Below are 24169 nucleotides of genomic sequence, written 5' to 3'. Positions count from 1 at the left end.
CAGCCTAATGTTATGAAAGGCAGCACGTCAGTGTTTTTCTTTGCACTTCTCACCTGCAGGTTTCTTATTCTGTGGGGTGTATTCACCATTAAACTTCAGACCTGTAGGAGCTAGGGAGGCAGGAGGGACCTACATCCATCCAATTGTATCTTCAGTTTTTATATATATCCTCTGTACTGGTAAATAATTTTCCCAGGTAAGATATATATTTTTTAAATTATGTACTATCTGCTAGAACTACACGGTTGCTTCTTACGTAGTTCCTGGTTGCCCATTTGTTCTTTGGGAACTCAGTGTGCCACTCCTTCTGATGAATAGAGTTCTAGTTTGTTCTATTCATCATCTGAATGGTCGTGTCATGATGGATAGATGATCACTTGTCCATTTTAATCTGCTGGGTTTTCCAGGTCAGGCCTTTATAGTTAGTAAAGGTGAGGTCATTATTATAGGGGCTGTTGATATTCATGTGGGCAGGTTAAGAGACACCATACGAGGTAGACATGGTGCAATACCCTGGTGGTGGCAACAGCAAGCAGCCCTTTAGCACCCTTAGGCATGAAGAGAGGTAAGGAGAGGGAGAAGTTACCAGAACCTGGGGAGAGTAGCTATGGGGGAGAGGTCAGCTTGACAGGAGCTGCAGCCTTTGGAATCTGGTAGGGAGGGAGACAGCAGAATAAATGCCCAACCCTTCCCCTCCTGCTTTCCAGTCTCCTGCTAGTGTCTACCAGTGTGTTAACCCACCTGGAAGCCAGAAGTCAAGGGCATCCTTTGATGTAGCCCATAAAGGTCAGCCTCCGGGGGCACGGATTGGGGAGAAAAACGGTAGTGAGGCAAAGAGAAAATCTCCAATAGTTTGGTTTAAAGATATTTTTGGAACCTAGAAATACTCTTTTTTGGAAGAAGAGATAGATATTCAACTGGAAGGGCTCAATATGATCCTCGTGGACAGTTCCCATCTGCCAGGGAGTTGATTACTTATCTGTTACTCTGTTAAAGTTAGTTACTCGCAAACTAACTTCTATGTTTTCTGTGGAATTTTTACATATACTAATCTTCCTATTAGATCATTAATTAAATAACATTTGCCCCTGTCTCCCGCTCCCCCCCGCCCCATTTGCTACAATTCCCTACAAATTGCTATCGAACACCATATATTTTTGGACTTCCTAGACACTCTTCCCCTTGGAATAAATAGCTAAGTGTGTATCCGTTTGGGCAAGAGGGGATATATGCAGCACCTTAATTTCATATTTATTCTACATTCCTCTCATTTCTGTTTGAGATGACTATGCAAAGCACCTCACACACTGCCTGGCACAGAGCAGCTGTAATAATATCTGCCTTTTGAAGCTCTCAGCAGATGCTTCCCTCTGCAGCCTCCTTTACCCAGATGCTTCGACTTTGTTGTGATCAGAATGTCCTCCTCTTAACGGTGGGTAGTTTTTGTTTTTAGACGAGTGACAACTTGCTCTTTGATACCTCAGACGATGAGGAGCTGAGAGAACAGCTGGATATGCATTCAATCATCGTCTCCTGCGTTAACGACGAGCCCCTCTTCACGGCAGACCAGGTACAAAGGAGAATCCCATCCATCAAGGGAAGGGATCCTCGGCTGAAAAACGATTTCTTATTGTGGCCATAAGTGATGGGGTGTTGGAATTTACTTATTTCTATTGTATTTTCTGGTAATACAGGCTTAACAGTTTTCTCCTGAGGAAAGAAGAAAGTATATGATGTAATCTGAAGCAGTTGGATTATGTTAGTTGGGAAGATTTTTCAATATATGCAATTTTCCAAGATAAACATTGTTAAAACAGTACAGCGGGTTACTTTAAAAGAGGGTTATTACTTACACTGGAATCAGAAAAAGTCCTGTGAATTTTCTTCTTTCTTTACATTTAACCAGACATGGGCAAACTATATCTGTGCAGAAATTATCTAGTTTCTCTAAAACCTATGTAGAAATCATTAGCACTTATTAGAAGTCTTTATTGTGTACCCAGGAAAGAAGTGAGCATTAGTCCTGTGGAATGCTCTAATAATGTCAACCCTGTATTCATTTAAAACCAGTTGAATCAGCTTTCTCATTTTCTGAATACTCTTCCCACTTCTGCTGTATTGTCAAACTGTGGTGCAAGAGCTTCTTCCTGAAGTCAAGTGTTCCACAGCTACTGGGACTGTGAGTTCTACCGCACTGTATTTTTAGGCTGGAAAGACAAGGCCGGTAAAGAGAGATATTGTGGCAAGGTTGGGAGGAGTACGTTAAAAATGTGTCATTTTGATGCTCCTCTTAGTCGTATTTGTGGTTGGATTGTCTGAAGCTTGGAAAGAGCATGGTGCTTAAAAAACAAGATAGTAAGTTAGAGGGCTGAGTGCGGTACAGCCTGATATTCCAGGGAAAGTTCATTGTCTCCTCCGTACTCTGCCTGAAAACCATAAACTATCTCTGCTTTTAATACTGAGAGAGGACTTCCCTGGTGGCGCAGTGATTAAGAATCCGCCTGCCAATGTAGGGGACACGGGTTCGAGCCCTGGTCTGGGAAGATCCCACATGCCGCGGAGCAACTAAGCCCGCGAGCCACAACTACTGAGCCCATGAGCCATAACTACTGAAGCCCGTGTGCCTTGAGCCCGTGCTCCACAACAAGAGAAGCCAACGCAACGAGAAGCCCGTGCACCACAACGAAGAGTAGCCCCCACTCGCCACAACTAGAGAAAGCCTGTGCGCAGCAACGAAGACCCCAACGCAGCCATAAACAAGTAAATAAATTAAAAAAAAAAAAAAAAAAGGACAGAGAGAAAGATTCTGTAGCCTCTTTCAGTGTCTCATTTTCCTGTTTAAAATGCCTGTTTTGGAAACTCTTCTTACTAATTAGCATAATCCCCACTCGCTCAGGTTTACCTGTTTTTCCTTAGTACTAAGTGTTATACGTTAGGCTTGATGATTCTTATTGTATTTTTTTAAATAGTTTTTTTAAACTCTTAGGTCCATTTTTTAAAAAAAATTATTTTTATTTTTATTGAAGTATAGTTGATTTACAATATTGTGTTAGTTTCAGGTATACAGCAAAGTGATTTGTTTATATATGTATGTATATATCTGTATCTTTAGATTCTTTTCCACTATAATTTATTACAATATATTGAATATAGTTCCCTGTGCTATACAGTAAATCCTTGTTTATCTAGTTTATATATATGGTAGTGTGCATCTGTTAATCCCATACTCCTAATTTATCCCTCCCCCTCCCCTTCCCCTTTGGTAACCATAAGTTTGTATTCTGTGTCTGTGAGTCTGTTTTGTAAATAAGTTCATTTGTACTATTTTTTAGATTCCACATATGAGTGATATCATATAATATTTGTCTTTCTCTGACTTACTTCACTTAATGTGATAATCTCTAGGTCCATCCATGTTACTGCAGATGGCATTATTTCATTCTTTTTTTATGGCTGAGTAATATTCCATTGTATATATATACCACATCTTCTTTACCCATTTATCTGTTGATGGACACTTAGGTTGCTTCCATGTTTTGGCTATTGTAAATAGCCAATTTTCACTGAGTTCTATATCCTTCTCAACTTCTGGAATTTGGAACAGGACAAGAAACTGCTGTAAGGTTTGAGCAACACAGCATATGACAGTGGATCATTGTTTCAAAAGCAGATATATTTCTGAAATTTTCCTGCTTTTGTGTAGCTTTTTTTTCCTCTTTAAACTTCTACATTTAAAGTAATTTTTAAATATACCTTTATCTTCCAGTGAATTAATATATGAAATTCTTTTTCTGCTGTTAAAGGAAAATTTTGCTACCATAGAGGTAATTTCTTGCTTTACATATAAATTTTTTTACACTGTTGTATTTTCTAAATTTTATGTCAATTTTATTAAATAGCTTTAGATTGAGCACTTGGATGTGGTATATGGTAAATCTTCTGTCACTTGGTTTCTTTTAACTATGACTATGATCTGGTTCTGGCATGTCTGAAATAGATTATATGTGTGTTTGTAGCACCACTTCTCAGACATTACAAGATCTGATAGGGCCTACTGAATCCTGATGGACATATTAAATCATATTTTGTTTATTTTTGTGTTTAGTATATTGTAACTTTTTTTTTTTGGTAAACCATGTGTACTCTTACAGTCAATTTTTGTTATTGAGAACAACGACTCCTGCACACTGTTGGTTAATGGAGAATTTAGTGTACTTCTACTGTGGTTGCTTCAGATGAGTGCCGTGTTACAGATGGGTCATTTTTCCTATGTGTATTTAATTAACAGTGGTTTGTGTATTTTGGAAGGTGATTGAAGAAATCGAAGAAATGATGCAAGAGTCACCAGACCCAGAAGATGATGAAACACCCACCCAGTCAGATCGGCTTTCAATGCTTTCCCAGGAAATTCAAACTCTTAAGAGGTCTAGTACAAGCAGTTATGAAGAGAGTAAGAAGCCTGACTTAAATCAGTACTCTTTGTGCTTTTGTATACCTCAGCCATGTAGTGGGACCATCTCCAGAAGTCTTTGGCTCTCATAGGCTGCGTTATATACCCTTCCCCTGCCTTCCAGGGGAAGGGTATATATAATATATGCCCCTGCCTACTCGGGGCATGTATTCATCATTGCTCAGGGACTGTGTCATACTCACCTTTGAATACTGTATTTGTCTGCTTGGGCTGCTCTAACAAAGTATCACAGGCTGGGCGACTTAAACCACAGAAATTTGTTTCTTACAGTTCTGGAGGCTAGAAGTCCGAGATCAAGGTGTTAGCAGGTCTCATTTCTTCTGAGGCCTCTTCCTTCTGTCCTCACATGGACTTTGCTGTGTGTATCTGTGTCCTAATCTTCTCATTTTTAAGGGCATCAGTCACATTGGATTAGGGCCCACCCTAATGGTTTCATTTTAACTTAATTATCTCTTTGAAGACCCTATCTCCAAATACAGCCATATTCTGAGGTACTGAGGGTTAGAACGTCAATGATGTCCTTTCAGATAAAGGGAAGTGCTGAGAAAAAACTGAAAGGGGGTTTCAGGGAATATTCTTCCCTTCATCTTCCCAATTCTCAATAAAACTCACACATTGGGGCATATGTGTTTAAATATATATTTAGCTTAACACAACATTGTAAAGCAACTATACTCCAGGACTTCCCTGGTGGTCCAGTGGTTAAGACTCCCCCTTCCAATGCAGGGGGTGCGAATTTGATCCCTGGTCAGGGAACTAAGATCCCATATGCTGCGTGTTGCGACAAAAAAAAAAAAAGTGCAACTATACTCCAATGAAAATTAATAAAAAGTATGTATTTAGCTTAATTCTTTCAAATTGACTTCTCCTCTCTTCAGAAGTGTCCCAGAGCCCTGCTAAGTTGCTTGTGATTTCTTGTCAGCAGGTATTTTCTGTACCCTTCCTCTGCTTTTGTGTTTGTTCTTTTTCTTTTACAAGCTTATTAAGTCTTGACTGAACTACTATTCATGGAATGATTTTTTTTTTTAACATCTTTATTGGAGTATAATTGCTTTACTGATTTTTAGACAAGTAAAAAAAATTTTGTTATACTTTTCTTCTCAGCCCTTTGAGAAGTAACTTTGCCCACCTACCTCTACTCAGACCTGCCCACCAGAAGTTTGAGGAGTCTGAGAAGATCATGAACAATTTAATTACTTAGAATATGATTTTTTGCTCTTTGGCATTAAACACCTTGTTGTGCTGCCTTGAAACATTTTGGTCTTAGTGTCTGCTGTGCTTTGCTTTTTGGTCCTAGGAGTGAAAAGGCTGTCCGTATCTGAATTAAATGAACTGCTGGAAGAAATCGAGACGGCCATCAAGGAGTACTCTGAAGAGCTGGTGCAGCAGCTGGCCCTGCGAGATGAACTGGAGTTTGAAAAGGAAGTGAAGAACAGCTTTATTTCAGTTCTCATTGAAGTGCAGAACAAACAGAAAGAGCACAAAGAAACAGCCAAAAAGAAAAAGAAACTCAAGAACAGCAGCTCTCAGAATGGGAAGAACGAGAGAAGTCACCTGCCTGGCACAGTAAGTGATGTTTTGCAGGTAGCATCGCACACTGGAAACGGCTTCAGTGGTCATTCCAGTGCTCCGGGCCAGCAGAGGCGGGCAGGGCCCGTGCGTACAGGAGTAGGGGTGCTTCTCACCAGAGAGCTAAAGGGATTCTGTTCAAGAATGCCACTGTGCTCTGCTCCTTCAGAAAGGTGTTTTCTTGGTGAGTGTATAATGGTTATCTGGATAATTCAATGCTGAAATATTTAGGAGGGAGGTAAGTGGAAGGAAGAGGGGGAATAAAGGAGAATGTTTGAAAGAAAAGAAGCTTTAGCAGGTGACCATTTCAATACATCAGAATGTTAATAGGGGTGATTTATGTTCGGCTGGTGGGCAAATGAATGGTATTGCTTTCTTGTTTTTGCTTATCTCTTGTGAGTTGTATAGTAGGAAAAAAAGGGGTGCTTTTACAACCTAGGTGTCCATCATCGGATGAATGGATAAAGAAGATGTGGCACATATATACAATGGAATATTACTCAGCCATAAAAAGAAATGAAATGGAGGTATTTGTAATGAGGTGGATGGAGTTAGAGTCTGTCATACAGAGTGAAGTAAGTCAGAAAGAGAAAAAGAAATACAGTATGCTAACACATATATATGGAATCTAAGGAAAAAAAAAAATTAAAAAAAAAGGTCATGAAGAACCTAGTGGCAAGATGGGAATAAAGACACAGACCTACTAGAGAATGGACTTGAGGATATGGGGAGGGGGAGGGGTGAGATGTGACAGGGTGAGAGAGTGTCATGGACATATATACACTACCAAATGTGAAATAGATAGCTAGTGGGAAGCAGCCGCATAGCACAGGGAGATGAGCTCGGTGCTTTGTGACCACCTAGAGGGGTGGGATAGGGAGGGTGGGAGGGAGGGAGATGCAAGAGGGATGAGATATGGGAACATATGTATATGTATAACTGATTCACTTTGTTATAAAGCAGAAGCTAACACACCATTGTAAAGCAATTATACTTCAATAAAGATGTTTAAAAAAAAAAAAAAAAAAAAAAAAAGGGGTGCTTTTAGAGGTAGCTGAACTGTGCTGAGCCTAAAAGCATAGGTTGACTTGTAAACCATTTCCTCCTGATTTATGAGTGAAGTTGGAATGTGAGGATGTTAGAGGCAGTTACATGACATCGGCCATTTGGCCTAGTATTTGGCAGACTAGAATATTACTGACTGGTGAAAACAACTTTAGGATATTTGAATCTTTGACTCTTGGTATGAAGTTTTTTGTTTTCTGCTTTTCATTTTCCTTAAGGTGTCCTATTAACTTCACTTGATTAAATTTCATTATAAACATTAACTGTTAAGTATTTGAGATGCATTTCCTTATTGGTCTTATGGCCATTTCATTATTCTTTGATCAGTTGAGACCTTGTACCTTTGTTAAGTATTTGAGATGCATTTCCTTATTGGTCTTATGGCCATTTCATTATTCTTTGATCAGTTGAGACCTTGTACCTTGTCACCTTTATCTTGTTTGTATGTGAAGAAGTGTTGGTTTTATTTTTAGAGTAAAATAAAAGGAGAGAAACCCTTTTTTTTTTTTTTTTTTTTGGTAAGAACACTGGGATTTTAATTTTGTAAACCACATATTCGAGTGCTCAATAACAGAATGTTGCCCATAGAGAATTGGGGCCTGGGCTGAGAACTTGTCTCTGCCCAAATGCAATATCACACCCTACTACCAAGAGCTAACAACAGGTCTGTCCAAATGCTAAGACCAGGGACTTCGAAATCTCCATCTTGAGCCTTACAGGACTTCAGGGCAGTAAAAACTTTATCTTTCAGAGGGTGGAGGGGCCTGACAGAGGCTTTGAAACCTGCTGAACAACTCCTCCCAGGGCACATCCTGGGACTCAGTTCCAATCCGAAGGCCTTTCTGAAGGCTGTAGTGCAGTTGTCGACCCCAGTCTGTTAGCAGACCCCAGATAGACCCGGGAGAGCTCTGGATGGGCAAAGGGATTCACTTCTAAAGGGAGTGTACTTTTTAAATGCATAATATTGATAACATGGTAATGCAGATCATCACAGACTGGCTGTTATATGGTTTGCATTATAAAAGTTCTGTCATTGACTAAGTCTTTTTTTTTTTTTTTTTTTTAAAGCAAGGAACATGACTTTTTTTTTTTTTTTAAATGGGATTTATTTATTTATTTATGGCTGTGTTGGGTCTTCGTTTCTGTGCGAGGGCTTTCTCTAGTTGCGGCAAGCAGGGGCCACTCTTCATCGCGGTGCGTGGGCCTCTCACTATCGCGGCCTCTCCTGCTGCGGAGCACAGGCTCCAGACGCGCAGGCTCAGTAACTGCGGCTCACGGGCCTAGTTGCTCCGCGGCATGTGGGATCTTCCCAGACCAGGGCTCGAACCCGTGTCTCCTGCATTGGCAGGCAGATTCTCAACCACTGCGCCACCAGGGAAGCCCTAAGTCTTGATTCACTTTTTTCTAAAGAATACTTATCAGAGAAATAGATCTCATTAATCAGACTCTGATGGAATTGAGGAAAGAGAGTGCAGTTCTGGCGTGCTGAGCCACCAGTGAGAGTTAATACAAACAAAAAGAATCTTACCATTTAACCCATTCATTATGCTGTTTTTGGCCTATGAGTAAATGCACATTTTCTTAGTGTAATGTCGTTTGTACATAGAAAAGACAGTTTATAAACTGACTTTGCAAAAGTTGCCAGATATGTGGAACAAAATAGTTTTGAGAAATGGTAGTATTGGTTGAAAAGTGTTTAGTCACTTCTAGTGACTACAATGAAAAAAACAGACAGCACCCACCAAACAAAAAAAACCCCACCAAAACATGCAAAAACCAAAACATTTTTTTGAATATACAGTCCTGGAAAGTTTGCTTTAAAATATTAGGGACAATATTTTGTATCTCAGATTTAAAAAAAATTGTACCCTTTAAATTGCCCTATTGTGCAAGTGTGATTAAATAAAATGCTTAGTTAAAAAGTCATAGCATGGTTGGTAATGTCTGCCTATCTGCTTTTAGGGATTACATGTAAATCCTCCATTTATTCATGTTAACACTTGGCTGAGGAAAATAAATGTATCCCTAGAGACATTTAAGGGCTTCTTTTTCTAACTCCCGTATAAAAAGGGTTAGAGTGGATTCATTGTGTAATTTTAGATGGCATTTATATTGAGAAATGGATTTGACAAGGCAACATTTAGGTCTTATTTGAACCTTTATTAGTCTTGAAATAGATTCATAGGAACAGTAAATTTTTTTCACAATATTTGGACTTGTGAAGTTGCTTCTTGAGTTCTGATCTGCTATTTGTGTCAAAACCTTTAATCAGGCTAGTAATGGCATGGCTAAACTTGTAGTACTAGTTCCCTCCTTCTTTCTGACGCCTGAAATGATGGCAAAAGACCATTCCATTTGTGACACAAGGAGCCTGAAACCTATGATTCTGAAAATAGTGGTTGGTGGCTCAAAAGAACCTTAAAGTGAAATGGCCAGTTGGCTAAACAGATTCCAAGATAACTTCCTTTCCAGATCTTTTGTATAATATACAGTTTTGGCAAGGCCTGATCTCTATGAGTTAGCTATCATCAGTGATACTAATTTCTAAGAATTGGTGATATCATGCCTTACCTGTTTTCTAATAACATTGGTCACTTTTTTCTTTCTACCTTAGATATGTTTTATTAGCAGGACTTTTACTTTTTCCTTAAGCATGGAATAGCTTCCTGCCATTTTTCCTTAGCATATTTCTTTGAAACAAAACATCAATTTGTAGTTGGTATCACACTTTATCCATCATTGCTAGCTTGTTCTCTTAGGTCCAGAGATACTGTAATGAAATATCTGCGTGTGAATAGAATAGAGTTAAACTCTTTAGGTGTTCATTTTGGAGACATACTTTGTTTGAAACATTTGCTGCAGTGAGAAAAAAATTTAGGGGGCTTAGGGATGCTATTTATAAATATTAAATAAAATACTGAGTATTATAAAAGTGAAATGTTGATTTGTTTTAATTTTTAAAGTAATCTGTTATATGTTGGATAAGATAAAGCTCTTCATTCAGTAAATACTTGCAGAGTGTCTTTCTTGTGCCAGACACTGAAGATACAGTGGTGAATAAAATAGGCAAGGCCCAGGGCCTCTTGGAGCTTACATTCTAATGAGGGAGACAGGCACTAAACAAAGAAAAGAATGAATAGACAACGTAACTTCAGGTAGTAATAAATGCCACAGAGAAAACGAAAGGCTTGGTAAGGTTATTAGCAGTGCTGTGGGGAGCTGTTTTTGAAGGGGTGGTCACTGTGTCACTGCCCCTCCTGATTGGCAGGGCAGGCTGTTCTGTCCCTCTCCAGTTCTCTGTTTGGAGGGGAGGTTGGAAGAGTAGATCTTCTCCTTGGCAAATGAGACTCAACAGATTCAAAAACTTTCTATCTCCTTTATCCTGTTCAAAATCTAGAGAAACGGGTGGGGAGTAGAGACTGGAATGGCTGAAGGGTACTGTCTGTTAATGGTTTGATGACCCACATGCACTTCTTTGAGCTGACTATGCTGTTTTGGGCCGTGATGCTTCTATTTATGCTACTGCCTTTTCCTAGAGCAGCCCTCCTTCTCCTTTCCTGCTTCCACTGTCTACTTGGGAGGGTTTTTTTTTGTTTTTTTTTTTTAAACTCATTCTTCAAAATCATGGTCAAGCATTGTCTTCCTTTCTTAGAACTTTTCTAGATGACTCTTCCTCCAGTGCAGAATTGACAACTCTCTCCTTCTGGGGTTATTATTATTCCTCTTAACTATTTCTGTTAGTACTGTCATATCATATTGCAATTTTTTGTTTTCATGTCTGTCTCTGTTAGGTTCCCTAAGGATAGAAAATGTAACTTTATTTTCATGGTATACCCAGGTCCCACATTAGGTACTCAATAAATTCCTGATGAATAAATAGTTAAGAAAAGATTTTTTTTTTTTTTTTTTTTGCAAATCTGTATTTCTACCTTGGATCTTTCTGCCAGGTGCCAAATGTATTGAGGCTGAATTGCATATTGATTAAGAACTTTGGGTTAAGAGCTGTGTTTGAATCATGATCCTGCCACTGGGTACATACTCCTTTGAATTTTGGAGGGATTAAATGAAATAATGTATGTAAGACTAGCATATATCCTGAGTAAATGCTAGTTATTATATGTCCAACTGTTTACTAGACATTTCTCCCTGAATATCTTGCGGGCATCGAAATTTATCAGACTAATGTTACCATTTTCCTGAAGGTGAACTTATTCCTTATATGTTTCTTTTGTCAGTGAAACTAGTCTACTCATTCACCAAAACCAGTGGAATTTTTTTTTAAAGTTTATTTTATTTTTTGTTTAGAGGAATAGGTGGATATGTTTTTATTTTTAAATGTTTATTTTTTAATAGGAACAAACTACTTATATTGTCTTTATTCAGAAAGAAAAAGTGAATTACAACACTCAAGGATATCCTTTTCTGCAATACAGCTGACCCTTGAACTAATCAGGGGTTAGGGGCGCCGACCCTCTGCTCAGACAAAAAATTAAAACCAGTGGAATTTTTAGGTCAAAGAATATGCAGTTTTAAACAACAGTCTTTTCCAATTGTCCTACATAAACGTTACCCAGTAACAGCCTAAGTAACTGGCCATTTCTCCAAACCTCCAACTTATGATGGATATTATTAACCTTCTCATATATACTGATCTGATAGGCAAATAAGGTTTTGATCTATTGACTGTTTGTATTCTTTTGTGCGTTGCCTGTTATATCACATTTGAGTTGTTTTTCCTATTTATTAATGAGGGTGCACATACTTCTTATGTCCTAGTACTATATTCTATTGTAATCATTTGCTTAAATCTCTCCTTAGAAAAGAGTGCAGCCTTCCCAAAGGCTCATTCACATTGTTTCCCCAGCACCTCACCTAATTTTTCACTTAATGCATGTTTGTTAAATTGAAACTTCACTATAAAGGAGATGGAATCCCAGAGGATTTGTGGTATTTGAATTATTGTTCTATCAGAGATTTTTTTTTTTTGGCTAGTCTTCTGTTTATATCAAATAGATTCACAGGTCATTGAATTTCAGTGGCAGTTCACATGAGTAGAAGAACAAGTTGAAGTACATCAGTTATCTTTAAAGTAGTAATTTAAAAAATTAAAGTAATTTAGTAGTGGTTGTCATCTGGAGTTATCTGAAGTTGTAAAGACATTAGTATTTACCTGCCTAACATCATACCTTACTTAGTAAGCTTATAAGGATGAAAACAGACTACTTCCTCCTTTAGAATCCAGTGTTTGTAAATTAAAGTCATGTGTAAGGCTTCTTATTCGAAGTCTAGGATTGAAAAGATGGGAACGTATAGTATCTTTTCTGTTGTCCATATCACATTGAACTTTCAAGAGAGAGTTCTAGTGTGTTGCTCTCACCACCAGCAAAAATGTATAATTCCTTCAATCTAACCTGAAGAAGTTTATTCTGAAAACTTGTGGGGTATTAGCAGTCAGTGACTCCATTGTAAAAAGAATCATGTTATCCTAATTTATTGCTTTTGTGGGTTGGAGAGATAACTGCTTAAGGATGAGGAGGAGCTAGGGCTTGGATGATAGATGCTCTTTCTTGTATATATTTTTCTTTCACAGATGCATTGCTCCATCTGTCTTTATGACTCACTTAGCTCATATTCTGACCAATAGTCAATCTATTTTGTTTCTCTTTTACATGCAAAAATGCCCCAGTAATATTTTTTCATTTAATCTTGACCAAAGCTGACTTTAAGGTAAGAGAAATTTATTTTTGTTTAGACAGCTGCTATTAGATTGTTCTGAAGTTGTTCTAATTTATGCTAGCAATAAGCCTGGAAGGAATTGTTCTGGCACAACTATTTGAATTTGGTGCTTTTTAAAATAATAAGGACCTGGCTTTTTGTTGTTGTTGTGCCTTCTTTTCAATTTGGAATTTTAAAGATGATTTAGCCCAGGGGTTGGCAAAGCAAACTACTGCCTGAGGGCCAAATCAACCATCTGCCTGTTTTATAAATAAAGTTTTATTGGAACACAGCTATGTCATTTCATTTACATGTAGTCTATGACTGCTTTGGTGTTACAAGGACAGAGTTGAATAGTTGTGACAGAGACTGTGTGGGCTGCAAATCTAAAATATCTACTATCTAGCCCTTTATAGAAAAGTTTGCCAACCCCTGATTTAGACTAAAATTTGATAAAATTAAAAATTAGAAGAGAAAAGATGTAAATTCCATTTAAGCGAGTTTGTGTAGATAAAGAGATCACTATATTGTGACTAAAATTTATTATAAAATGTAGCCTTGTTTTATCCTAAGAGTGTGTTGAGTTACTCCTTTGCTCAGGGCCCCTCCAGCAGCCTGAGTTGTGCCCGCAGATGGTGACCAGCCATCTCCAAGTCACGTGCCGCAGGCACCCCACCTAGCAATAGCCCTTTGTGCTGTGTGTGTCAGATGCCCAGTATGCTGGGTGAAGAGAGTCAGCAGGTAGCCCAGTTGTCCCCAGATTGGGGGCAAATGAAAAAAATAAAAATGTTGACAGTGCTCCGGGCACATTGTATTTATACACAGTGATAAAAGGTAGTTTAAAGAAGGCAGAGGAGAAGGAGGAAAAGGGCTGTGTCCTCCCCTTTTCTAAGTAGTGGTAGTTGAGAGGATAAAGTCTGTCCTGTATACATACTTGAATGTAAATACTAACACATTTTCAACAATAATTTGTTGGTGATCTTTGATAGTATTTCTCTGCATTTATTTATTTCAAAGAATATTCCTAAAAATTAGTGTTAGGCATAAAATGGAAAGTCATTGTAGGGTGGAGAGAAACTTAGTTGTGTCATGTTTATTGTTTTAATAATTCATACCTATGAATTATGAATTATTTTAGATGTGGAACACATTTTTTTTTTAATTTATTTATTTTTGGCTGTGTTGGGTCTTCATTTCTGTGCGAGGGCTTCCTCTAGTTGTGGCGAGTGGGGGCCACTCTTCATCGCAGTGCGCGGGCCTCTCACTGTCGCGGCCTCTCCTGTTGCGGAGCACAAGCTCCAGACGCGCAGGCTCAGTAGTTGTGGCTCACGGGCCTAGTTGCTCCGCGGCATGTGGGATCTTCCCGGACCAGGGCTCGAACCTGTGTCCCCTGCATTGGCAGGCGGATTCTCAACCACTGCACCACCAGGGAAGCCCACAAATTTGTTTTTTGAAAGGTAGTATTGCCTAGAGAAATATGTTATCAGCAGTTTTTGAAATCTTACCATTATCCACTATTCGTTTTCTGCAATGGTTTTTTGGTGTTAGACTGGTAATAGTGAGCTTTTATGACTCAGCAGTTACTGTAATAAAAATCAGGAGTCTATTCTTTTTTTTTTAATTTATTTTTTATTTATAAATTTATTTATTTTATTTATTTATTTTTGGCTGCACTGGGTCTTTGTTGCTGGGCGCGGGCTTTCTCTAGTTGTGGCGAGCGGGGGCTACTCTTCGTTGGGGTGCGCGGGCTTCTCACTGCGGTGGCTTCTCTTGTTGCGGAGCACCGGCTCTAGGCGCGTGGGCTTCAGTAGTTGTGGCACGTGGGCTCAGTAGTTGTGGCTCGCGGGCTGTAGAGCGCAGGCTCAGTAGTTGTGGCTCACGGGCTTAGTTGCTTCGCAGCATGTGGGATCTTCCCGGACCAGGGCTCGAACTCGTGTCCCCTGCATTGGCAGGCGGATTCTTAACCACTGCGCCACCAAGGAAGCCCAGGAGTCTATTCTTGACTCCTTTATGTCTTGGAGAGGTTTGTTAATTATTTGTTAGTATGATACAAATTCACTTAAAAGCCATAATATGCCAGGAAATTGTGATCTTATTATATATTTAGAATATCTGTAAGTATCAGAAAAGAGTTTATAAAACTGCCAGGGTTAATTATTTTACTCTAGTTTTAGTAGCTTTGAAAATGTTTGCCAATACTTAATTACCATATTAAGATTAAATTACATAAAAATCTTAAAAGATCTTCAGATACAAAAACTTAAATTGATGCTAGTCCATTTAACTCCTAACTTTGAAAATCTTCATTCACATCTTTCTGCTTTGAGATTGAACTTATAAATTAGTAGTTCAATATTTAAGACATGTTCAAATATTTATCTGCTTTGGTGTAACTCATATTTTCTCACTTACTTGGATCTTTTTCAAAAAAGTTTTTTTTGGTGGAATTTGCATTTATAACTGATTTATCATTCACATTAAAATTATTTGATTTGAAGAAGTGTCAAAACAAGCAAGATCAATTTTTACATCTTAGGTAATAGCTTACTAATTATTTGAATGTTTTTACTTTTTTTTTTTTTACATTTAACTATTGCTTTCAATTCTATGCTGTTCTCATGTTTTGTATTTTGATTATTTTAAGAATTTTAACTAAAACATTAACTACTATTCCATAAATTAATATTTGAAATCATGTCACTCAAACTACTAAAAATGATGTGATGTATAAAGAACAATAATTATGTTTGAATTTTACTTTCTTTTGAACCTCGAGTATAAAGAATATTAATGGAGTGAGAGCATAGATTAGAGTCAGAAATAGATGAAAAAGCATTTCCTAATTGCTTTTCCCAACCTTTTTTTCTGATATTGAGCTTTGATATTGAGATTTTTAAAAGCTTTCCTGGCTAGTTAGAGATCTGTGCCACTGGGATCAGGTGAGGCCTCAGCTTAAGAGAAAAGCTAAGAAAAGTTTGATAGCAGGAATAGTCTGAATTTCCTGACCTCTGGGTTAGTTTGGCTTTTCCCGTTCTTGGATCCTGCTTTCTGTGAAATTAGTTGAGCTGGTGAATATACTGTGCAGAGAATGAGTTGGTATGGTTAAGACTCTGGAAAAGAATGAACAAACCACAACTCTCTATCTGATTCTGTGTTGCTTTTCAGTTGAGGTGGTATTTTCTAGCTCTTTTCTTTTTATTATTCAGAAAGACCTTGAATTACCTAAAAGTGTTACTTGTTTTCTGTTCAAGCTTTCTGGCTGATTCAGTCTCAGACAGTAGTATCTTTTCCTTGTGTTGTCTTCAGTCCTTTTAAGCTAGAGACTATAATCAGGGTGGTTATTTTTCAGTTGCCATTTTATTTATATGAGGAGAACTTGAAATACTGTTGTTTACTCTTTGGGAGAAAAGCAGAAAGGTATGGTTATTTCTGTTTGGGAGTTATGTCCCAAATGTTGGTCTAGCCTTTTGAAGGGAATACAACCCAGACATTTTCTGAACATTTATATTTGTTGAACACCCTGCTAAGTGCTTCCTATGGATTATTTCATTTAATCCTCACAACAACCTTATAAAGCAGGTATTATTGTTGCTGCCATTTCATAAATGGGTAAACAAAAGCTCAACAGGCTTTAGCTCACAGAACCAGTGTACATTGGAGCGAGGATGTACAGAGTTGTACAGAGGTGGGTGTAGGGAACCTATGGCTCTGGGAGTTCTGTGCAGGCGTATTGTGGATGGGCATGGAGGTCTTGGCTCATTTCTTTGTCTTTCAGATTTTTTTTTTTCTTCTATATCTTGTTTACACTTTGTTGTTCCTGGTTTCATCTGAGAAAAGTTTCCAGAGAATGACTGATTTTGAGACTTTAATACATACTCACGCCAGGGAAGCAAACGGTCGTGAGGCAGTCATGAGTATTCTCAGTATGAACCATGTGACTGAGGCCCTGAACTCAGTAAACCCCTTCCCCTGTCCTTGCCACATTACTTTGGCACTTTGTCAGCGGTGAGGGGAACAATAAAGTGAATACTGTAATGCTTAATCATTTTCCTGCTTATAAAAGGGCTCCCATCAAAAATTGCATTCTGCGAAGGGCATTTTACAGAGCAATTAACTCCTTCATAAAGCTGCGGCGGATAGATTACAAAATAATTTTAGACTCACAGAATCTTCACAAGCGCTTCGCTTTGAATTTGAACATTTGGATCCTTTACTTCAAATCTAGAAGTGGTGGATTACCTGGAGGCATGATTGGGCTTCCTGACATACTTAATACTGCTGTTATTTTAGTTAAACTGTAACAACCTTTTATTGAATGTCCTTTGTTTCATCGAGCATTCATAACCTTGAGACTTAACTTCTGTCAGTGCTTTGACATGGCTCTGGCACTGTCACCTTCAGAAATGTTCAACAAAGAAATGCCTCTCTTCTTCCCTCCATCCCTCCACCGCCCCCCGCCCCACACTTAAAAAATTTAAGCATAGAGAGAGTCTTCCCTCTGGCCCAGTTAAGTACCATAAGCACCTAATAACACTGTATCTGCCCTCAAGCATGTAAATGCAGTGTTCCTAAATGAGGTGATGTTTACTAAAAGTAAATTTAGTCTGCCTCTGAGGTTTTATCTTTTTTAAACTCATTTTGCCTTCAAGAGGGTGTATTGTTTTTGGAATTTATAGGGCAGTTGTAAAGCAGACTCTGTTGTGTGTTTTGCGGAGCTCTTTTCCTTTTCCTTCCTTGTCTCACTGGTAGTCTTTTCATTCTGTGATCCTTCTAGTTCATTGACCTTCTTCTACTTGCTATGCTTTTATTATCCCAGGGGTTTTATATTTCTTAGTCACTACACTGTTTTACAAACCATGTCAACAGGATGATTTTATCTTTATTAATCTCATGTTGACTTCTCAGACTAGGTTCTTCAGTGGGCTTTTCCAGAACTCCGCTGTTCACACCTTTGACAGAAAACTTTATATCTCATCATGTCATCCTTCTTCTGTTCACCCTCAGATTATTTTTGCCTTTTAGCTCTTTTAAAAAAGTTTCTCTCCTGCAAGAAGTCAAGAGGCCTCCCGATATGGTTATCACAGGCTCTAAGACTGGTCTTAGGTGTGTTACAACTTCAGCTTAGCAGACGTTTATAAATGCCTGCTGTGGCACAGGCACTGTGCAGGTCACTGGGATGGAGAAACTAAGACCTAGTCTCTTCTCTTCAAAGTGTACTCATGTCACAGAAGAAAAAGGAAGCCACGGGAGTAGACAGCTCTGAATGTATCGTCTCGCTGGGCAATCTGTCATTCTAGAGCACTAATATCATAGCTTATGTGACCTTTTAGTCTTGTACTGTTCTGTATGCATGCGTGTGTGTGCTCTGAATGTATCATCTTGCTGGGCAATTCTGTCATTCTAGAGCACTAACATCATAGCTTATGTGACCTTTTAGTCTTGTACTATTCTGTGTGCATGCGTGTGCGTGCATATATATGGTTTGGATTTGCCTTCCTAAAAAATCATGTATCTTCTAGGTGGAGTTAACTTTTGTAGATTCATAGAAGTTACAAATAAGAAGACCTTTAAAAATGACATCATTTAATCATCCATTTCACAGATGAGGAAATGGGCCTCTGTAGGCTTAGGGACTGCTGTCATGTCACACAGTTAGTGGCAAAGCTGGGAGAGAGCCCAGATTTCTGATTTCTAGTCCAACATTTTTCTATCCAAGAAGACTGTTGAAAAATTTTCTGATTCCAAATACTTTTGACTAAGGTGTGATTCCTGGTTTCATTAAAAAAAAAAAAATCTGGAAGTATTCACTGTTAGGGGAAGTAATTGCTGAAGAATTTTGCAGTTGAAGCCAATGACGATCGATCAAGTGCCTCCTGCGTGCTGAGGATGGGCTTGTGCTTTGTGGGCATACAAAAGGGGTATCTGACATCATTTCTCTCCTTAAAGATTTTGAGATGGGGTTGAGCTTTTGAAAAATTAACCTAACCAAAACTTTTTTTCTTTCTGCTCTGTTTTTTAGATCTTGTGCTTCATCCCCACTTTAAAAAAAAAAAACTCTTTCTTTTTTCCAGTTTTATTGAGAAATAAATGCCATACATTGCTGTGTAAGTTTAAGGTATATAGCATGAAGGTTTGATTTATAAATATGGTGAAATGATTACCACAGTAGGATCAGCTAACATCTGTCTTTTCATATAGATACAATAAAAAGAAAGAAGAAAGGAGAAAAAAGGTTTTCCTTGTGATGAGAACTCCTAGGATTTACTCCTATACATCATATTGTCAGTGTTAAGTAAAGTCATCATGTTGTACATTACATCACTAGTGCTTATTTATCTCATAACTGGAAGTTTATACTGGTTGACCACCTTCCTCCAGTCCCCTCTCCCCACACCCTCCACCTGTGGTAACCACAAGTGTGATCTCTTTTTCTATGAGTTTAGGTTTTTATTTTATTTTTTTAAGATTCCACATATAAGTGAGATCATACACTATTTGTCTTTCTCTGTCTGACTCACTTCACTTAGCATAATGCCTTCAAGGTCCATCTATGTGGCAAATTAAACTTTTATCTTTTCATGTAGTACTATTAGACAAACATATATTGATATGTAATTATGTGCCAGGCATGGGTGTTAAGGATGCAGAGTAAATCCCAGACTCCAGGGACATGCTACCTGTGGGCAGGGGATCTGATGACAGACCATCCAATGCACATGCAGTGATTCTCAACCAGGCCAATTCTGTCCCCCAGGAGACATTAGGCAATGTCCGGAAACATTTGTCACTGTCACTACTTGGCGGGGGGGTGTGTCACTGGCATCCGGCTGAGTAGAGACCAGAGATGCCATTCAACATCCTACAATTCACAGGGCTGCTCCCACGTCAAAGAATTACATATCTGTAATTCAGTGTCAGTAGTGTCAAGGTTGAGAAACCCAAGGATAGGGTAATTATTGCTATATTCAAAACAGCTACCACGTTTTTAGTGCTTTCTGTGCCTGGTACCGTCCTGTGGTAGCGGTGTGTGTGCATTACTGTCACCCCGAGTTTGGTTGAGGGGTCTGAATTGAATCCTGAGGACAAGCAGAGGAAGGAGGGGACAGGCATACCGAGCAGAGGGGGTGGTGTGGGCAACCACTTGGAGGTGACAGGGCGCCTGGGGAACTGCAGCTTGTTCATTATGGCTAGAAGTTGAGGGAGGAAGTGAGTCAAGAAGAAGAGGGTGTGGAGTAACAAAGTAGAAGCCAGAAAATGGAGGGCTTTGTACTGTATGCCTCGCTATGGCATTTGGTCCTTATTTAAAGGCTGTAGGAAACCAAGGAGAGGTTTTGAGTGGCTTGTTACATATTCAGATTTGTCTCTTGGAAGGGTAACTTCAGAGTTTCAAGGAGAAAGTAATCGGAAGGAGACAACTAGAGATAAGGAATTGATTTGGAGGCTGTTGCTGTCATCAGGAAAGAATTGAGCCAAGGAAGTGACAGCAATGGGAAAATAGTTGAATTTCAGAGATATTAAGGTGGTTGAATCTATCGGTTGGGGCTCTGGAGAAGGGAGGGGCCAGGATTGGGTCATTGATTTCTGCCTTGGGGTGGCATAGATAGAACATGTGTACCCCTTCCCCAAAGTGAGATATGCAAATCTCTTCAACAGTAACTGCATCTAGCACAGTATCTTCGGGGGATGTCTGTCCTTCCCATCAGCTCTGGATGATGTAGCTCCTTATGGTACAAAGAGTAAGCCTCCCATTCCAGCACATCCAGCACATGAAGATGGAGAGAGAACAGGGCCGCTGTAATAAAACCTTCTTATTGGAAGGAGGGGAGAATGGAAATACTCAGTAGCTACTGTTTCACATCCTGCTGCAGAAGAATAACAGGACCCGTGCTCACTGGCCGCAGGGTGAACTCCTTGGTTGGCCAGTTTGGCTGCTTTTGGTTTTGTTCTGAGAGGATCTCTTGTCCATTGTCCTTTGTAGCTCATCTGGGAGGGTGTATAATTCATGTTTCAGCTCAGATGTCACCTCCTAGGAGAACTTTTCTCTGACCTCCCAGTATAAAGTAGGCATCCAGGTTTTAATTGTTGTAGCTGTTGGCAGGGCGTGCATTATCTGCAGTTATCTAGTTCCTTTACTTGTTTTATTTTTTCTGCTCCTCTTAGGCTGGAATGTCAGGTCATGAGGGTGGGAGGGGCCTTGGCTGATGTGTTCGCTTTGAATCCTTAATACCTGGAATAATATGTGACTCAGTATATTTTTTGAAAGAATGAATAAATGAAGGAGAGAGGTATAGAATGCTGAAGGAGAAACAGGCTTTTAATAAAAAAAAAAAATTTCTGGGGGAGAAGAAGATGAATTCAGTCTTGGATATGATGTGTTTTTGGAATGTTTAAGTACAAGTGTCCAACAGACCACTAAACATACAAGTCCGAAGCTCAGGAGGGAAATTAAAATAAAGGTAGCTAGTGTTTCTTGAGCCCTTCCTTTGTGCCAGGCTCTGTTCCAAGCACTTTATTGCTCTTAGTAAAGTGGAACTGTAGATCTACAGAGGCAGAAGTTGAAGTGGGAAAAGTCAGAGTGTGCATGAGAAAAAAAATAGGGACACAATCCCTGGGAAACACCAGTATATAAGAGGTGAGCAAAGAAAGAGGCACTTCTCAGAAGAAGCAGCCCAGAGGCAGGGGGGACTCTGGGAGAGTGTGGTGTCTTGGAACCCAGGCAGGCAGGGAGGAGAGCTTACTGGATGTCTGCGAGGGATCTGAAAGGTGTCCACAGACCTTGGCATCAAAGAAATGACGCTGGGCAGAGCTGTTTCTGGAAACCCTGGGGAAAGAGAGGTTGGGGGTTTCAGAATTTAAAGTTGGCAATGTGGGAAAGAGCTAGCAGAGAGGAAGAGTTTGAACATGGAGTAAAGGGAGAAAATTGTTACTGAGTGATTTCTGGGGAGGTGGGAGTTGATGGCAGCTTGAGCATTGGGGGTGGAACGTTCTCAGCGGTATCTCATAGTTGGTTTCTTTGTGCTTCCCCTGAATGTTCTGATTTTTCTTGTTCTGTCATTTTCCCAGTTGAACCTTGTTGGCTGCCGTGTTGCTTGCCTGGTCAGGATACAGTGGGGCCTGACTGGCCACAGCTACTGACTCAGCTGTCATCAGCCGCAAGGGCAAAGGTTCTACTGGGAGTTCCTTTACTTAACTTCTTTCGTTTTGTATGTTCCTAAGTTACCGTGGCTTCACATGATTGCATTTTCATTTATTTCCACTAAGCCTGGTTGCATGAAAGCCATCTTTCACAAATACTCAGGCTATTGGCAGTTGAAATGGCTCAGTAATGTCCACAACTGGACATTTAATAAAGAAATTTAAATTACAGCTTAAGAATTTAAAAATTTGCATAAACTGCTCCCACCCCCACCCGCAAGAGATGGGAATTAGGTTTCCAACTGGGAAAGGTAAAGATGGTGTTTTTAGAATACACTGTTCAAATATGAAGTATACCTTAGTTTTCTGATACATGGATTCTAAAACGCTTCATCTTGCTTGAGATTTTCTGCATTTGTATCTGCCTTTAACATGCCTGTAGATAATGGAGTGAAGTAATATAGAAAATTCAGTATTTTTCTCTTTGTTGCTTTTGAAAGGAACTACGTTTGATAGACATAATTTTTTTAAAAAAAGAGCTGACTTGTTTATTTGAAAAGACTTTCCCATAAGTTTTATTGCAGACGCTGGAGCCTAAGAGGTCCTTTCTTTTGATAATCTCTTTAAAAAATGTGAACAAGTTATATGATAGCATGTGAAAAATCTGCAGACATGGTTATCTGTAGGTTTTCTTTTAAAACTAGCCTACTTCATCAAAAGAAGAGTTACGCTGCTAGCAAAGTACAGCATGTTTAGTGGAGCTGTCTTGACCTGGACCACACTTTGAGAATCACTGGGCTACACTATGCCTTTCTTGAGGGCAGAAACCATTGCCTTAGTTTCCTTTTTTCTGTTCATTAGGGCCTGGTAAAATACTCTTTATGTTGACTCCTCAAATGTATTTACTGATTCAACTCACCCCTATAAAATTACAGGGGGAGGAAGCATCCGGTGAATCAGGACTGAACTTCCTTTTCAGAATGCCTTTCCCCTTAATTAGTCATGCGGTAAGAGGATCCATCGAAGTCCTTTGACTGAGCAGCCACAGAGGTGCCACTGGACTCTTTTTCACTGTCTGATGACATTGTAGACTGGTTACAAATCAAGATGAGTAGTGTAGGAAAACAATATTCCCTTTTCAGTACAATGAATTCTAGGAAGTCTTGGAGGTTGCTGGGAGAAAAAAGCTAGAATTGTTTCCTAGAAACAGAATGGAAAAGTCTGCAGAAGTCTTAGGGGACCTCGCTGGCACATGGGATCCACTCTGCTCTCCAGGAAGCATATGTGCTCTTCCAGTTCGAATTTTCTGCCCCAAGGCGATGGCAGGTGTCCTGAAGAGTGAGTGGGAAGCAATAATCAGCTCTCCGAGTAACAGCATGTTCATTTGCCAAATGTTATGTTAATGTTCTCCAAACTTATGGTGGAAATGTGCAAACTTAGACTGAAAATATGCATACTGTCAGTGTTAAGTTTTCAGACTTTTGAAAAAATGTAGGTAAACAATATCAAAAGGTATCTTTAAAGTTATGTGGTAAATTTTGCATAAAACAAATATGTGTACAACTTATAGTGTTTATATTGGAGCACATTTATCAGCTATGTCAGGAAAAATCTTCATATATAGTTGCATGAAAGTAGTTGCTTTTGCATTTGACTTGCAAAGAAATGGAAGCAAAAGCATTTTAAAACAGCATGATTTTGTCTGCTTTATCTCAATGAGTTAGTGGCATTTTCTAACTGCTTGCCTCTTGGGTACATAAGTCATCATGGTACATTCTTACTAATAGTCTTTGAACTTCTTTCTCTGTCCTTTTCTTCTGGGCCGTATATCGCTGCCTTTAGCGCTTCAGCATGGAAGGGATCTCAAATGTCATTCAGAATGGCCTCCGCCACACCTTTGGAAATTCAGGTGGAGAGAAACAGGTGCTTGGTTATTCTTATTTTCCTCATTCTCTGTTGTTTTATTCTCTGTGTAAGTGAAGGTCCTGAAAGCTGGCAGTCTTACTAATCTACTAAGACTATTGCTTAAAGAAATGAAAGTTCATTATATTTATAGCCTTGATAATGCATAGAATTTCCTTTTAGGAAAAAGCGTTTTTCAAATTAGACAGTAGATTCAGTGTATTCTTAATACATGTTTTAGAACTCTATTTTTCACTTTTACCTTTAAACGAATAGCTGTTAACATATTGACTTAATGAATTGCATGTGTAG

General features: G+C 39.0%; 1 protein-coding gene across 3 annotated transcripts in view; it reads left to right on the top strand.

Moving 5' to 3' along the window:
- The window catches only part of FEZ2 (fasciculation and elongation protein zeta 2), a 50117-nt gene that overhangs the window by 15299 nt on the left and 10649 nt on the right, over positions 1-24169 (top strand). For 2 of the 3 annotated variants that reach the window (XR_009697208.1, XM_061168560.1), the window contains exons 3-6: positions 1454-1570; positions 4309-4450; positions 5769-6037; positions 23798-23878. Coding sequence is in view for 2 of the 3 variants with exons in the window: in XM_061168560.1 (XP_061024543.1) it covers positions 1454-1570; positions 4309-4450; positions 5769-6037; positions 23798-23878 (609 nt within the window). In the remaining variant the exon portion in view is untranslated. The remainder of the gene's footprint in view (positions 1-1453; positions 1571-4308; positions 4451-5768; positions 6038-23797; positions 23879-24169) is intronic. The other variant, XM_061168561.1, reaches the window with a different exon arrangement.

This window comes from Eubalaena glacialis, chromosome 14 (genome assembly GCF_028564815.1).
Source record: "Eubalaena glacialis isolate mEubGla1 chromosome 14, mEubGla1.1.hap2.+ XY, whole genome shotgun sequence".
Taxonomy (NCBI): domain Eukaryota; kingdom Metazoa; phylum Chordata; class Mammalia; order Artiodactyla; family Balaenidae; genus Eubalaena; species Eubalaena glacialis.
This window is presented reverse-complemented; position numbering and strand designations above follow the sequence as displayed.